The sequence below is a fragment of the Apodemus sylvaticus genome, chromosome 8, assembly GCF_947179515.1.
Source record: "Apodemus sylvaticus chromosome 8, mApoSyl1.1, whole genome shotgun sequence".
Taxonomy (NCBI): domain Eukaryota; kingdom Metazoa; phylum Chordata; class Mammalia; order Rodentia; family Muridae; genus Apodemus; species Apodemus sylvaticus.
In genome coordinates, this window is record NC_067479.1 from 87,461,485 (window position 1) to 87,478,218 (window position 16,734).

General features: G+C 40.7%; 1 protein-coding gene across 1 annotated transcript in view; it reads right to left on the reverse strand.

Annotated features, from left to right (window-relative positions):
- Kcnma1 (potassium calcium-activated channel subfamily M alpha 1) overlaps positions 1-16,734 on the reverse strand; it is a 692,507-nt gene that overhangs the window by 170,580 nt on the left and 505,193 nt on the right. Inside the window, exon 14 of the mRNA XM_052189881.1 lies at positions 15,083-15,238. Coding sequence (XP_052045841.1) covers positions 15,083-15,238 — 156 coding nt within the window. The remainder of the gene's footprint in view (positions 1-15,082; positions 15,239-16,734) is intronic.

Genomic DNA, 16,734 nt, shown 5'->3' on the forward strand with positions numbered 1-16,734 from the left:
GAACCCTTGAACTAATCCATGCTTTGCCATAAGCTATGAATATCAAAACTTGACAAGCTTCTGGACTAGTGGCAGCAAGATAGCTCCTGGTAGACCCATGTAAGATGGCTATTTCAACTGCAAACCCATTTGGCTGACATAGAGAAATGTTTGGACATCAGTAAAAGGGTTGAGGTCAATTTAAGCATCCATCCACCATCTTGAAAAATGACACTACATAAAATCTTTCAACTAGGGATAAGTTTTATATAGTTTTTTACCATTAACTACCACACGTATTTCATGGCAACATGAGCACTGCAGTCCCCTTGGTTGGCGTTTCAAGTTCACAGAGATACTGCTATCCTGTCTTGAGGACTGCAGCCTGTGCACACTAGGAGATAGAAAGTGGATGGAATTTACTGTTTGAGTTAGAAATACTACTTTTTATTTTTTCCATATCCTTATAGACAGGTTGGTTTTGCCCCCTTGAGAAGGAGTATGCCTGTGTCCACGGAATCTGCTAAATAAGAGATTTTAACATTCACTCTGCAGTCTGCTTGCTGCTCCCCGCCCCCACCCCATCACTGTAACCAAATACCCAGCAGAAACAAACTGAGAGGTTTGGCTTATACTTTCTGGGGGTTGAGTCCCTATTTGCTTGGTTCTGTGTGTACAGTTAGGACTCACTAGTGGAAGAAACAGACTATGGAGAAGTGTTCACTGCATGGATGACAAGGAGGTAGATGCTACAACAGCAACTAGCTATGGATGATACCCTCCCAAGCTTGTCCAGCTTTGACATTACTAGCCTCTGGCCAAAGGTGGATTAGTTCAAAGGTTCCCCCAAAGAGAATGATTAGTGACACACTAGAATAGATGGTGTTGATGGCAATGCAAAAGAGGCAATGTTCTCTTTGTTTTAGAAAGATCACCAAACCAACAGTGCATTTGCCATTGCTTCCCCTGGTAGCCTCTAGACTGACATCAAGGCAACTCACAATCTGAAAGTAGCCACGATACTGTGGACAGAGAAAGCTCTAGAAGTATTTATTCTGGCTCCAGGAACAGAGAAAGGAATGATTTATACTTGAAAAGAATTGGGGAAATTAGAGTGGTTTGTCCATTCTTTCCAGCTACTTCTTTTTTGTCCCTTGAGCCCAAGTCACCCAAAGGGACCAGTAGTAGGTGTAACAATGTGAGCCAGAAGGTTAAAGGAGGTAGGAGATTCTGTCATGAGACCTTGGTCCAGGGAGAGGGAAAGTCAACCCCTGTTGCTTCTTGTCTCTCTCTTTTTACTAGGCAACCCCTAATAGAGTCATGGATTTAGAAAATATACAACAAAGTGGAATATCCAAAAATCTCACTGTTTCCTGGCTAGAGCATCAAGGAAGGACTGTTGGAATCTGATAACACTGTAGAGAACAAGGAGAAAGATTCAGAGAACAATTTATGACCTCACAGGTTTACCCTATGTTGTGTCCAGGAAGCACCTACTCTTCATAGCAGATACTGACTTTGAGAATTAAAAGCATCATTCACCCTGAGGCTGATACAAGACCAATCCAAGCTGCATATCTAAGACTTGAAAGTAAAGAGCAAACCTGGAATTAACAATACAAAGAAGTCGGGGAAGCATGGGTAGCCTAAACCAGACTCAATTAGATGCTGACCAAGACTTAAAAAAGATCAGAAATTGATAATAAAAGAGTAAAAATATCTAAGACACAATAAAAAGTAAGAGTAACCAAGAAAGCTAGCATGGGAACATAATTGGCAGATGCCAGTATTCCCATGACAAAAGATTCTGCTGCAATGAGCAAAAGCTGGCTCCACAGTTAATCATGCTTGCTATGTAATCATGAGCACTAAAGTTCAGACTCCAGCCATGTAATAAGATGGATGGTCCACTCAAGATCTTAGAAAAGAACAGAGACAAGAGGATTTCTAGAGCTTGCTAGATTCCAGCCTATCCAAAATACAAACTCCAGGCTCAGGGAGAGACTACGTCTCAAGGGAATCAAGTAAAGAGTTACAGAGAAGGACTCAGTGCCATGTCTGGTCTTTGCTTGCATTCACAGATATGCATGCACACACATTAATGAATGAATAAATGAACAAGCAAGCAAATAAATGTTAATAAAGAATCGAATGGAAAATTCAGAATTGAAAAACATTGTCACTAAAATACTAAATGGATAGATTCAACAGACTGAAGATAAAGATTCAATTACTTTAAATACTAAAAATAAAAACTGTGTGGTTTGAGCAACAGAGAAAAAGGTATTTAAAAAATTCAAACAGAAAAAAAAAGCATTTAAAAATTCAAACAGAAAGTTTGTGGAAGAAAGAAGGAAAAAAGAGAAACAGAAAAGAAAAGAAAAAGGGAAAAGAAAGGAAAAGAAAAAAGAGAAAAAAGAAAGAAAACAAAAGATTCCTCATTTGTGGCCTGGTTATCCTGGGAGAGCAGAGGAGAGGGGTGGTACAGAAAAGAACACAACTAAAACCCAGTTTCACCAAAAGACAAAGCTAGCATTTCAGCAATCTTAGTAAACTCCAACAGGATGAACCCAGAAGAACAAGGCCAACCCAACTCATCAGAAAGACAACAGAAACCTGGAGTCAAGAAGGTCCCCAATGGGATCCAGAGACAGCTACCTGCAGGGGCTAAAGGAGAAGGGATTTCTCATGACAAAGAAAGCAAGATTTTTTTTTTTAATGTACTGGAAGAGAAGAACTGTTATCTCAGAATTCTATCTCCACCAACAATGTTGTCCAGGATGAGGCTGACCTAAGGCCCTCTCAGGCAAAAGAGGACAGTGCTAGTTGTCAGGAAAGGCTCCAAGGGAGCTCACTGTCAAAGCTGACAGAACAGAAATGACAATAGGAGAGTTAGGCCACCAGCAAAATACAGAAACACAGAGTGGTTAAGCTTCGGGATTAATGCAAAAGACAGCATTTGGCCAATAATATCACCAAGTATATAGCGAGGAACACAATATAGGGACCATGCTAATGGAGATGATAAGGGACCGGGATGATAAAGTTTTTATATTACATGTGAACAGGTAAATGTTAGTACCCGACATTTGCTAGAGAAACACCACAGATAAAATACAACCTTAAAATTCCAGAATGAAAACAGACACCAATAATTGCAGGGCTCATCTATATAATGACTACATAAGATGTGCAATATGTATGTGCACAAATATTGAAAATGAGTATATTGTCTCACATTTATTAGCTGCATTAATAAATAAATTAATTAAATAGCTTTCAAGACAGTGGCCAAATAACCTCAAATAAAAGAGGAGAGAACACAAAGACACAGTCATCAATCATAAGCAACCAATAAAATAGTGAGACCAAATCCATTTTGCAACTCATGGATTAACAAAAATTCAAAGTAGACTTTTAAAAAAATGACCTACCTATGGGGTGGGGAGTGGTTATAAAAGGAAGTAACTTAGAATTCAAACATGTAGTTGGGTTCAAATGATACCAAAAGGGAATAGATATGAATTTGGGGGTGAGGGAATAGTTCAGAGGAGGGGGTAGACAAAACACTAAGAAATAAAAGGTTTAGAACCTATAGAAACTCATATCTGAAGTAACCTTCAAAACAAAATTACAAGGATAAATGGAGACAAAATTTCCCCAGGGAGAAATAAGTCCACCAAAACAATTCAATAATACAAATGTTCACAGATTAAATACCCCTAATCTAAAAACCGCCAAAGTACCCCATAATCTGAAAAATGTGGAACACTTACATGACATCCCAAGAAAAGTAAGAGAAAACCTACCTTCCTGAAACTCTTCCATGTCGAGACTCAATTGAGAACTGTATGCAGTTGCCTTTGGGGCATATGCCCGAAATACATGTCAAACATAGTGAATTCTGTGGTTTGGTTTGAATCTTATCACCAAGATAGCTCAGTATGTCTGTACAAAAATTCTAAAATCTGGAAAAACCGTGGGAGGACTCTTTTGACCCCACACTGGAAATTAAGCAACGCACTTCTAAATGATGTATGAACCAAACTATAGCAGACTGAGTCCATATCTATATTAGTTTTCTCAAGGTTAGGACAAAAATCCTGGCCAAGACAACTTAAAAAAGGAGGCATTGACTTGGGTTCCTAGTTTGAGGGGACATAAATGGTATAAACACTATGACTAATGGTTTGGCAGTTTCTTTTAAAGTTAAACAGAAACGTATCCTTATAAATCAGCAATTCTATTTCTATTCATTTGCTCACACAAGCTTCCATACAAATATATATCCCACCACCACACCCAAGAAACTAGGAGAAGCTAATCACTGTGCCTATTTCCTGAATGAATTGATGATACCATCACTTTTGACAAATTTTGGTCCAGCCATAAAAATGTTGGATCATTTAGTAATCAGAAGGAATGAAGTCTTGATACCTGCAACAACATAGAAGGAGCTTTAAAAAAAAAATGACTCTGAAAGAAAAAAAGTTTATTGCATGACACTTTCATAAGACTCATTAGAAAACATGGAACTATAGTGAAAGAGAATGGAGCCCAGATCCTCAGAGAGTTTAGAGGGAACGCAGGGCTTGGAAACTATTGTGTATTCTGTAGTGAGGTGATATATGGCCCTACGCATGTGTGTCAAAACATATGGCACTAGACTTGGATGGCGACAGTCATCCCTGAGCATTCACGAGACCATGTACTTAAGGATTTTGTTGTAATGGAGAACAGCCAGAGAAATGCTGGATCTAGCAAGCAGATTTCTATTTATTTGACAGCTTCACCCTCTCTACCCCAAATTGTTTGAGTCACTTGAATTCGTTTTTCCTATGATCTTAAGAGGTTGGAGAGGATTAAAGCTGGACATATATTTTCTTCTTCTAGAAAAATCTATTTTTTTTTTTTGTTACACTACTTAGCCCTCTGGCTCTGGCTTCCCCTTCTCTGACATCTTCCATGTGCTAAAAGCTTCGTGTACTGCACTCTGATGCCCTCACCCTTCTTTAAGATGGTCAAGCCTGGGTTATTTAATCTTCCTTTCAATCCTACTCTCTGAACAAATATATTACCAAACTCCTTCCAATTTGGTTAAAGCACTTGACTTACGCAGAAAATCCTTCCATCTGAGAAGGCGTCATAATCTCAGAAGAAATACATTCCTGGGTCATTTTCACACTAAAGCCCACATAGAAAAGGGCAAAGAACATGAGCTTCCCTTGTATTTTGAAATTGTATCTACGTGTGTATGTGTGGGGAGGCATGCCTGCCTGCCTGTATATACACATCCAAGTGCAGTGCCCACAGAGGCCAAAGGGTATCCGATACCCTGAAACTGGAGGTGCAGACATGTCCTGAGCTGCCTGATATGGGTGCTAAAAACTGAACAGAGGGCCTCTGCAAAGGCGGCATATGATCTTAAATGCCATGCTATTTCTCTATCTCAGAAAACTATTTGAATTTTTATACTTCAATACTTTGACCAAGTTGATAGAAAATCTAGGGTACTGCCTTTACAAGTATTGCAAAGTAGTTTCTGTTTTTAGGAGCTATTGATTTCATTGTATATGGGCAGTGTTTGAAGTTGAGACATTTCTCTAGGGAAAGCAGTATACACCAGTAGGTAGAGACATGAGCTAGCATCATGTGGTGAACTGCAAGGCCTGGCTCTATCATTCCCCAACCACCTGGATAGACCAAAGTGAGAATCTTTAGTAACTTCTGACTCTCAAAGAATGACAGAACCCAAGTCACTTTCTGCTGGTCAGAGATCATAGCTTCTTTACACTTGTCAAAATTCCCAGCTGTCATTCAAAAAAAAAACATGCTTACTCTCTGGTCAAGTAGAAATTAACTTCAATAAAAATGTTTGCCTTGGCTGGAGGGATGGATGGCCCAGAGTTTAAAAGCACTAGATGCTCTTGCAAAGGGCCTGAGCTCTGTTTCCAGTACCCATATTGGGAAGCTCACAGCTACTTGTAAGGTCAACTCCAGGAGCTCTGATGCCCTCTTCTGTCTAGCCTCTGCAGGCAGTGTATACATGTAGTTAAAAACACAGACAATCAGATGCACACACACACACACACACACACACACACACAAAATAAAAACCAAAAAAAGAAAGAAAATAGATAATTAAAGAAAAAAATTGTTAAACTTATACCCCAAAAGGGCTATGAAAACTGAGAGGACTCAGATAATCTAAAGTTCATGACAGAACACCCACCATATTAGTTCAATGGCAACTCCTGGGTTTGTACTCCTCCATGCAGAGTAGTTGTCTGGAAGTTCAAACTCCTCCTCACTGCTCTGCATGGACTCACTCTTGGTATGGCTGTACTACTAACCATCAGACTTAAGCGAATCTGAAGTCATATTCTGTATTTCTTGCTTGAATAATTTATAAACAGTAATGTGGAAGAAGGAAGAGAAAGAAAAGAAAGGGGGAGAGGAGGATGCAGCAGTTGGAAGAACAGGGGAGCCTGTGACGTCTAGGTGTACATAGGAACATATGCAATCAATTAATAGTTTCTGAAAAGGCTCCATTTAATGTCAACAAGCTTGATCAAGGAGATCGTCCTCATTGTACATCAGTGACAAGATCCTGGCAGATGATGGGGGCCAGAGAGAGTCACAGTTTCTCCTGGGTTGTCGTATTAAGTCTTGACTGTTGTGGCTTTTGTGGCTCCGCACTCCCTGAGCACGGACTCGGTGTGTGTTATGTAATCTTTCTTCCCTGCCTTCCCCTTTGTTCGGTCCACGCCAAGAGCTAAATAAAAGAATCCATATGCGATTACAGCTATAAAACCAAAAGGAAAATATTAGATGAAAATATAACATTTTGGGGTTTCTAAGTTTGTTTTACCTTTAATGCTAGGCAGACAGTTTACACAAATCATTTTGCTGCAAAGTAAAGAATAATGAGTTAAATGTGTTCCCTGTCACCATCAATCATGTAGGTTTGCCTTTGACTGACCGAGCACATAAGACACATGAAATAACTTTCTAATCGTGTTAGAGGGAGGGGGTAGGGGAAGATGAAGCGAGCGCTGAAGCTTCTTTATTTTATTCAGAAGTTCCATTGACATTTTCTGGCAATCTTCTTACATGCTGCACGGCCTTCTCTTTGCTAATAATGTTTGCCTTGAGAATTTGTAAAGGTCTGAGAACTCCTTAATTCAATGTTCTAGAAATTACCAAGGCCATAGGGGAATGGAATCCCTGTTAATAGCACCACGAATTGCTTCTCTCTTTATTTGAAATAGTTTGCATGGAAGCTACTCAACTTTAACTTGGGCATGAGAGATTGTGGGTAGAGATGGTGATGCTGGCGGAGGCCACATCTTGTGGCAAGGCCTCTGATCTAGAGAGACTAAAGTAGGAAGGAAAAGAAAAGGGTACATGATGGTGTGGGCCCAAATGGGGTACTGGGATTTAGTAAATGTGTTTCAATTTCAGGGTGTTTATTTTGATTTGTAAATTTAAACAACACAGTGACTATATTTTCTGGCAGTCACGATCGTTTATAACCAAATCTAACCATTTTCTTTGCAAGCCTTGCCAAGGATTATAAAGCTTTGCCTTTCAAGCTTCGACGCTGAGATGAAGCTCTTTAATTGGGCCAGTGAACCACATACAGTAGCAGAGGAAGACATTTCAGAACCCAAATCATACCAAATTATAAGTCCTAGTTAGTCTGGGCCCCACACCCAGCTATCTAACACACAGACTAGTTAGGCTAAGCTAAAATCTATTCATTCATTCATTCATTCATTCATCCATCCATCCATCCATCCATCCATCCATCCATGCATTCAATATGTATTTACAGAGGCTCCTTCAAGTAGCCCTGACCTCCCAGTACCTCCATTTAATGAAGGAAAAGAGAAATAAACAAGAAACAATACCATGGTGGAGGAGTTGACAAATGTACAAAGTTAAGAGGAAGGAGATCTGTGTGTATGGACTGTGCAAGCCAGGGTGATGGAAATTTCTAAAATGCAATCCTGCTATGTTACCCCATGGAAATCTTATCACCCTAGGGAGAGAAGAACATCTACATCCTTCCCAGGGAACAGAGAGATGAATGATATCTGCTCTCTAAGAAGCCAGCAGAGCCCCAGAAAATGTTCTAGACTTAGTTTCTTCTTGATTCCCTACAATTTCCCAGAGAAGCAATAGAAGTATCAAGTGCCCCTTAATAGATGGTGTCCTGTTGGGGATGCTGGCACGTGCCTTTAATCTTAGCACTGAGGAAGTAGAAACAGATGATCATGAGTTGAAGACTGTACTAACCTAAATTATATAGTAAGACCCTGATTCTAAAACAGACAGACAGACAGACAAACAACAAAAGAAAGAAAGAAAAAAGAAAACCATACAGGCATGGTAGATTGCCTACATGTACAAGGTCTTAGTTTAAGAGCCAAAGCACATAGTTGGAGAGATGGCTAAGTGGTTAAGAGCACTGACTGCTCTTCCAGAGGTTCTGAGTTCAATCCCCAGCAAACACATGGTGGTGGCTCACAACCATCTGTAATGAGATCAGATGCCCTCTTCTTGTGTGCCTAAAGAGAGAAACTGTACTCACATACATATAATAGCCTTAAAAAAAGATTCAAAGTAGCAAAAGGAAAAAAATGAGGTGGTATACAAACTTTATAGACTGAGGAGTTCAAAATAGTGTGGAATAAAAAATGTCCAAAGACAATTCAGAAACAATATTAATTATCTGACTTAGAAAATAAGTGAGGATTCTTATGGTACCAATAAGGTTCTATTTTTTAATCTGTACCATGGATAAATGGGAGTGTTGACATGTTTAACAGATTAAACATTTATTACAAATGCCCTTTTCTGTTTGTGTATTCTAAATAAAAGTTTGATTTTAACCCTTTTATAAAAACTGTCTGATGTTTTTAAAGATGGCCTTGATGAAAATTTTTATTTCTAGCAAAGGCAGAAGGGTTTAGTCGAAATCAAGCATCTACTTAGGAGAAGAACATTCTAGATAGCGGGAACCCTGCAAGTATAAATCCTAATGCAGTAAAGGGAATATGAGAGACACAAGGTTCAGGACAGCACTTGGTCCACTAGGGTCAACAAGATCACAGAAACCTGATTGCTTAGTACCTGGTAGTCAATGCTATGAATTTGGTTTTGAGTCAGTTGGATGACATGGTAGACTTATGCAAAAGGTTGACATGATCTCATTCATGTTTGGGAAACTTGTTTGAAGAAACAAGCTGAGTCTAGACTTGAGCATCTAGAAGGCTCGAAGCCACAGAAAACATGATGGTTCTTTGGATCTATCAGTAAGAATGAAATTGTTGGCAAGTACTCAGATTCTGCCCCTACTTTCCAGGTCTAATCAGGGTGTCTGCCTGAATTGAATATGGTGCTTGAAGAGGGTTGGGGTGGAGCCAAAGGTAACCCTAAAGATAAGTATTGGGAAAGATGGTGTTGCCAGTTGTGGATGGTGACCTGGGACAGGGCAGGCTCACAGGCAAGAACAGGGACTCTAGAAATGCCAAATCTAAAAGGAGATGCAGCATTCAAATGGGAATGCTGCATCATAGCTACACCAATATTACTGGGTTGTAGTTGGAGGCATAAATCTGTGAGCCTATCTGTCTATCTAAATGATATCAAACTATTGTATATTCCCAAAGAAGCAAGGGTAACTGCATTGGTAACTGCTCTACCCAGGTGAGAATCTGTGATGACATCCCATTCTCATGAAGCCACTTTTACTTTGATTGGCCTCACCCATGGTTGGTAGAGCCAACATTTGTTTATCACAATCTTCTCTGCAAGTTTAAGTTCCAAGACAAAGAAGTCTTTCTTACCATTCTCTCTTTGATCCCAGCCTTATCAGTTGCAACTCTGGCCTGACCAGAAATCCCGACAGTCCCCACACTCCCACATGCTGACCTAGAAATGGGCTGTCAAGTTTATGCCCAACAAGAAATAAGAGTAGGTTGGTGTGATAGATAGTTTTGTTAACTCTACTGGGTTATGGTGTTCCCAGATATTTGATTATTGTTCTAAACAAAACTGTGAAGGTATTTCTGGATACAGTTAATATTTTTGAGATGGCAAAACATGGGAGATTATATTCCTTCTGTGGGTCTGCCATATCCAGACCATCAGAAGCTGTAATGGAACACAAACTAGGAGTCATTAGGAATGTGTTCTCTCTGCTTAAACTAGGACTGAAACCTGTACTAAGCCTCTTTATTCTCAGGGCTTCAAACTTATTGACACCATCCCTGTGGCTCTCCAGCAGCTCCAGGGCAGACATTGTCACTTAGCTTTCATGCCAAGTGAATCAACTTGTTCTAATCAATATCTCCCTCCCTTGGTTACAGACAAAGAGATGATAGAGGCATGCATTGATTAATGATGGGTACACATCCAGAGAAGTCTCTAGTGGGAAATTTCATCATGTGAACATCAAAGTATGTATGTATCCAAACCAAAATAAGAATAGACAACACTACATGATATAGGACTCCTACCATATATGCAGTCTGTCAATGTATGAAATACCATTATATGATACATGATTACATGTACATACATACACATTCACACATCACATACTCCGTTCGTTGGTTTTTACAGATAGCCCTAGTCCTTAAGCCAGGCCTCCTGAGAGCCCAGATCATTCTTGAACTTGTTATGGTCTAACCTAAGTAAACTTCTCACCTGTTGGATACAATGACTCTGACCCTTAAAGAGCTGGCCAGAGAGAAAGGTGAACAAGACTCATTGGCAAGACTGTGCACATACGTGTCCATACCGTTCCCATCAGAATAGAAGCTTCCTGAATCTTACCAGTGCTTCCAAGCCATAAGCTTGTGTGTTGCCTGAAATAAAGTTGAGATATATGTGTTTCTGGAATCTCTATCGAATCAATGGTTTCCAAAAAAATGAAACCCAGAAACTAAAGCTACATACTAAGGTGGCTATACATGCTAAGGAATTGTCTCATCCTTTATTTCATTTTGGTGGCCTTGGGGACAAATCTGGAACTGATTCCCAGGGTTTGTCAATTCTAGGCTACCTGCCTGCTCCTTTTTTACTGCATAGTGTCTGCCATCATAAAGTGATACTAGTGACAGTGCCATGTGTATATATGCCATTAGGAGAGTAAAAATAATATTGACACAATATTAAGTTGAAGGCTTTAAAAGTGGATAGAATTCAGTATATTTGGGCAATTATTCAAAGGTCTTTATTTCCAGCTCCTAGACCAGATTTTATACATGAACTTATATAAACACAAAGCAGCACATAAATACAATCCAAACTAAAGATACTAAAATGATTCACTTTAGTTGGGCATGGCTATGATAAAATATCATGATCAAGACAACTAGTAAAAGGGAGCATTTGGTTTGCACTGCCGGAGGGAAAGTCCATCATGGTGGGAAGGCATGGCAATAAGCACTAAGCCTGGCAGCCAGAGCTGGAAGCTGAGAGATCACATCTTAAACCATGAGCATGAAACCGAGCTGGCAAATCAGAAGTCACTGAAGCTATGAACTCTCAAAGCTTGTCCCCCAGTGACATACTTCCTCCAGCATGACTGCATCTCCTACAACCTTCCCAAACAGTGCCACCAGATGGGGACCAGGTGTTCAACTCTCCAAGCTCCTGGAGGGCATATTCTCCTTTAAGACACCACACTAACATTACATATTTTCTCCATTCTCACAACTGACTTCCTGACAAAGATACTGCAGATTAAATGCCATGCTACGAGGTATATTCTTTTGTGTTTGTGTGTTTGTGTGTGTGTGTGTGTGTGTGTGTGTGTGTGTATGAAATGAAAAATTGGCAGAGTTTGTTTCTTCCAATAAGAATAATAGCTCAATTCATAAAAATGGAAGGCCAAGGCCCAACTCAAAACTCTATAGGTAGAACAGGAACTTAAAGCTGCATAGACTAAAAACAAAAACATCCCTCCCAACCCCCGCCACGTCAAATCAATGGTCTTAAAGTGTGGCCCACTTATTGAGGGCTGAGGTGATGGCAGACAGGCTACACAAGTCTATTGTCTTGGTCTTTCCAGAAGACATTAAGGAGACTCTCCCTGAAATCTGAGAGGCCAGTGAAAGGAGATCAGAGAGTAGGGAGTAAACAGGACGTCCCAAGCCAGGAGATAAGTCACAGGCACCAGAACATTTGCTGGCTCTGCTAAGTGGACATCAAGGGTGAAAATGAATTCTTGCTGGAAAAAAAAATGCTTAGCTTGCCTTACAAAAATCCACAGAGCTATAGAACTCCTGGGTACCAAATTGGGCTTCTTTTAGAAAGGTATTAGATGTGTTGTTAGTGTGGATTTATACATACCACAGTAGGGGAAATGCATCGAAGCATAAATGGAATAGGTTAAGGATGAACAACCATGATGGGGAAAATGAAAAGCCCAAAATGTCTACAGTAATTATCGAAGTGAAGGAATTTATCACTCCTAAAAAGGTAAGTTAAAATATCAGTAAGTTCCAAACTATTCAGGTCAATTCAGAGGTAACATATCTAAACAAGGACTAGGTTTTAGAAGGTAATGGGTTAGGGGACTCTAGGTTCAGATCTTTGAGAGTGACTGGTATAGGAAAAATTAATTATTCACATGTATTTTTTTCTCATCTCCAGTCTAGGTCCTGTTTGCAAATCCTATATCCATTCCAGTAGCAGCCCTTTCTTCTGCCAAACCTTGCTATCTTCAGTTTTGCTCTTGGACTTTTGGTCACATACATAACAAGAGGCTCCTATGATAACTGTTGTACTTCTGCCTGTGACACATCTACACCCCTAGTCTTGTTTATCTTACTCCTTTAAGCAGAAGCACAGTATAATATTTTCTGCAGAACCAGGAAACAGACACAACCTGCACAGGGCAAGGGAGGTTAGTTCACTTCTCCCTTTGGCTTCTAGAAACACTAAATGGTCACAAAGGATAAAGTGCTGCCAAAACCCTGTCCCGGTGGAAGTGCTGTGGAGTTTGCTACCATAGGATGTGAGGGCATTGAGGAAGGAAATGATTTCTGTAAACAAGAATCCATTTACATATTCCCTTCTATACCTATACTCATCCCAAACAAAAACATGCAAATGCTTTGCAATAATATAGAAAACACACCAAAGACTGGATAACAGTATGATTTTTGCCAGGTCCTAACATGGTTCTAGGATTGAGGGATAAACATACACAGATGACAATATAAAATAGTGAATGCATTAAATAAGACTGTCCCTACTCTAAAATTTAAAATATAGGAAAGGAAGTCAAGTTATTTGTAGGCTATGCCCTTAGCAAAGTCTAACACAAAGACCACTTCCATGTCAAAAGGTCATATCCAAAAAGCTGCCTCTGAACATGGGAGAGTTGGCCCTGTACAGAAATAATGCAGTCATGTAACTCTGGGAGGCAAATGTGTTTCCACTTATACCAGGGCCCAGTCCAGCCTTTCCCACAGGCTCTTCCTAAATAGGAACTTGGCAATGGGATTAGCAGAGCTGGAAGGAACGTCCTTGGCTTTAGAGGTGAGGCCCGTCAGAGTCCCAAGGAAAGTCAGGCAGAAGTTCTCCCTGCTGGTAATAACACTGTAGAATCAGTGTCATATCCATTTTATTAATTTTCTTGACAGGCAGATCTAGTTACCATGCAGGCACCACAAAATCAAAACATACGCATGTCAAGTGGCCCCATCTGTGGTGGGGCTCTGCCAAGGCCCATGTCACATCAACACAAGGAAGGCAGAATCCAGTCCCTCTGAACATGTGCTGGGTCCTATGAGGAAACCTCTGCTGGAAGAAAACCACCAAGACTTCACTAAAAGAGCCAGGATGGTTCTCCTGGTGACAGTTCGTTATCCTAGGTCTGGCCTCCTTGGATTGGACAGACAAGTCCTGGGAGACACATGGCTACATCTGGCTTTGGTGTCCCATCTCTAAACACAGACCTCCCTGTGACTCCCATTTCGCCTGCATTTAGTTTCATCTAAGCAGGACAAAAGGGGCCTGGATTAAAGAAGACATCTAGAGGCATGCAGTGACTTGATTTGTAACTGGGTTTGAACTTGGAAGTTCTGTTGAGTTGAAGTCTATTGGCCCAGAGTAAGCACGGGAGAACATATTTTCAATCAAGTTGTCATTCACTATGAGCACTGCTACAATGATGACAAGCAGGGTCCAACAGGAGTCATTCTCTAAGTCATACTATGAGAACTACAATTGGTTAAACAAGGCCAGTGGCATTGGTACAAAGCTAAAGACCTGACAGACATATCCCAGCTCTAAGGAACACAATTCATGGATGCAGTGTGCCACCTGGACTGCCTAAATCCACACTCCAGAGAGTTTCTTAGTGAGTCACCTAGATGCAGAGGCACTCAAGGCACTGGGTCCTAGAGAACAGAACGGGTTCATTCTCTCCCCCACAAGTTGGTCCAGCAGCCATCTGGAGACTGGGCGTGGCTACCCAGTGAGCTCTGACAGGGAGATGAACACATCCAGACTGCATGTCTCTTGGGGTAAAGACTCAGTTCATCTTTTCTTTCTCCATTCAAATAGCCATGGCATGTCAGCCTTACTGGCCTCCTTGATTGTGCAGAAGTAAATAAATGAATTATGTTGTTGGGGTTTGGGCTTCGGCACAAACACATGGTCTGCATTTATCCACACAGTGAGAGGTCCACCAGCCACTTGATATAAAAGAGGAAAATGATAATTCTTTTCTTTAGGCACTCTGGTGCCATATGGAATGTATATAAATCATATTTTTGTTTTAACAGCGGAGGCTTTGTTGATAGATAAACATGTGGTTTATCTAAAAAAAGAGAGAGAGAGAGAGAGAAAGAGAGGATTGCGCTTTGAACAATCATTTAATGGCCACGGATGTGCCAAATAAAAATAAAAACATAATTTTGAAAGGAGCTGGCCTCTTTCCCAAATCTGTAACAAGGAATTTCTTCTCAACCAGAGAAGTTAAAGCCCGTCGATCTGTTTTGAGTTTAAGTTGTGCTGTACTCAACCCCACGACAAATGGAATCCTAGGCTAATGTGCTCTAATAAGACAAGACGTTACCTTTATGAATGACCTCATAGAGAAGAGATTGGCAAGCATTGTGGAGAGGCCTTGAGCCAGACAGCTCTGGGCTATGAAACCCAACTTGAGCTCTGCAAGGCATATTGCGTCATCACCCTCTTTCCAGTTCCAGCTGGGGATGTTGAGCAGATGGGCCTGTGGGAATAACAAGAGGTATGAGACCCTGTTCTGCTCCATGTCTGAGTGTCTGAAATCTCTTTTGGGAACTGCCACATAGTCCAAGGACACCAGGTCATCCAAACTCATCCTTTCTTCTCTCTGCCTGGTTCTAAGGACTGTTGCTAGGTTCTACACTTCTGGTTGAGCAGACTTTGGCTTCTTGGCAACATTGCTTCTACACTTACCAGGCCCACATCCTCCTCTCAAGTTTGCTTTTAGCCAGATTTGCTCCAGAGAGGATTTTTCTCTTGTGAGACACACCAGCCCCCAGCATTAAGAAGTCTAGTTAGCTTGTTTTTAAAGTAGCTCTCAAGTATTATCAGATTACCAGATGTTTGTGTGTCTGCATTCTCTTACATAATTTTCCTGCCTTCTCAATAATCTAGATTAGTGATATCTCAAACTTAAATGGATGTCTCAAACACCTGCATACCCTGAAATGTGTACAAAAACTACAGGTTGTTTCTCCCCCCAGTGTGTAAAGTTTCTAATTGAGTAGATCTGGGGTGGAGTTGGAGAACCTGTAACGATACACGTGGGAGGAAATGCTGCTTCTCTGGAGGCCACTGTGCAGCACAGATACACACATCCCACAATCTCTCTCAGATGGACTGTCTGATGGCATAATTAGGTTGAGCCCAACTCCCAAACCCAAAGGCATGCTCACACAATTATTTGCCAGTGCTGTGCAGTGGAGAGGTGTACATGGCAGAATGAGTGAAAAGACTGAAATTCAGGAAGTTCTCTAGTGTTTGGGGATTTACAAATAACAACAATAACAAGAGAAGAGAGTTACGAGATCTGGATGTCAGGGTCAACACTTACATTCAACAATGCTGACTACATAAGTTTGAAACAAGAAGACAGACCTGAGAAAGTGTATAAGAGAGAGAAAGAAAGAGAGAAGGGGAGGGAGGGAAGGAGAGAGAGAGAGAGAGAGAGAGAGAGAGAGAGAGAGAGAGAGAGAGAGAGAGAGAGAGAGAGAAGGAAAGAGAAGAAGAGAGAAGAGAGAAGGAGAGAGCAGGGCACAGCAGTTATGTGAATAGTTAACTGAATCCTCTACTGGAGACCATGGGATACACAAGACACAGACAGCCACAGTCTCCAGAACAAAGGGAAAAGTCTCTTTATTCTATAAAAATAGGCCACATTCATTCCACAGAATTTGATCCAGTTTTAGGCTTTTTTTGTTTTTGCTTTGTTTTGGGTTTTTGTTGTTGTTGTTGTTGTTGTTTTTGTTGTTGTTGTTGTTGTTGTTGTTGTTTTCTGAGACAGGGTTTCTCTGTATAGCCCTGGCTGTCCTGGAATTCACTCTGTAGACCAGGCTGGCTTTGAACTCAGAAATCCACCTGCCTCTGCCTCCCAAGTGCTGGGATTAAAGGCCTGCACCAACACTGCCCAGTGATTTCTTCCAGTTTTAACAGTCAAACTTGAAGAAGGAAGTGAACAATTGAATAATGACCAGAGAACAC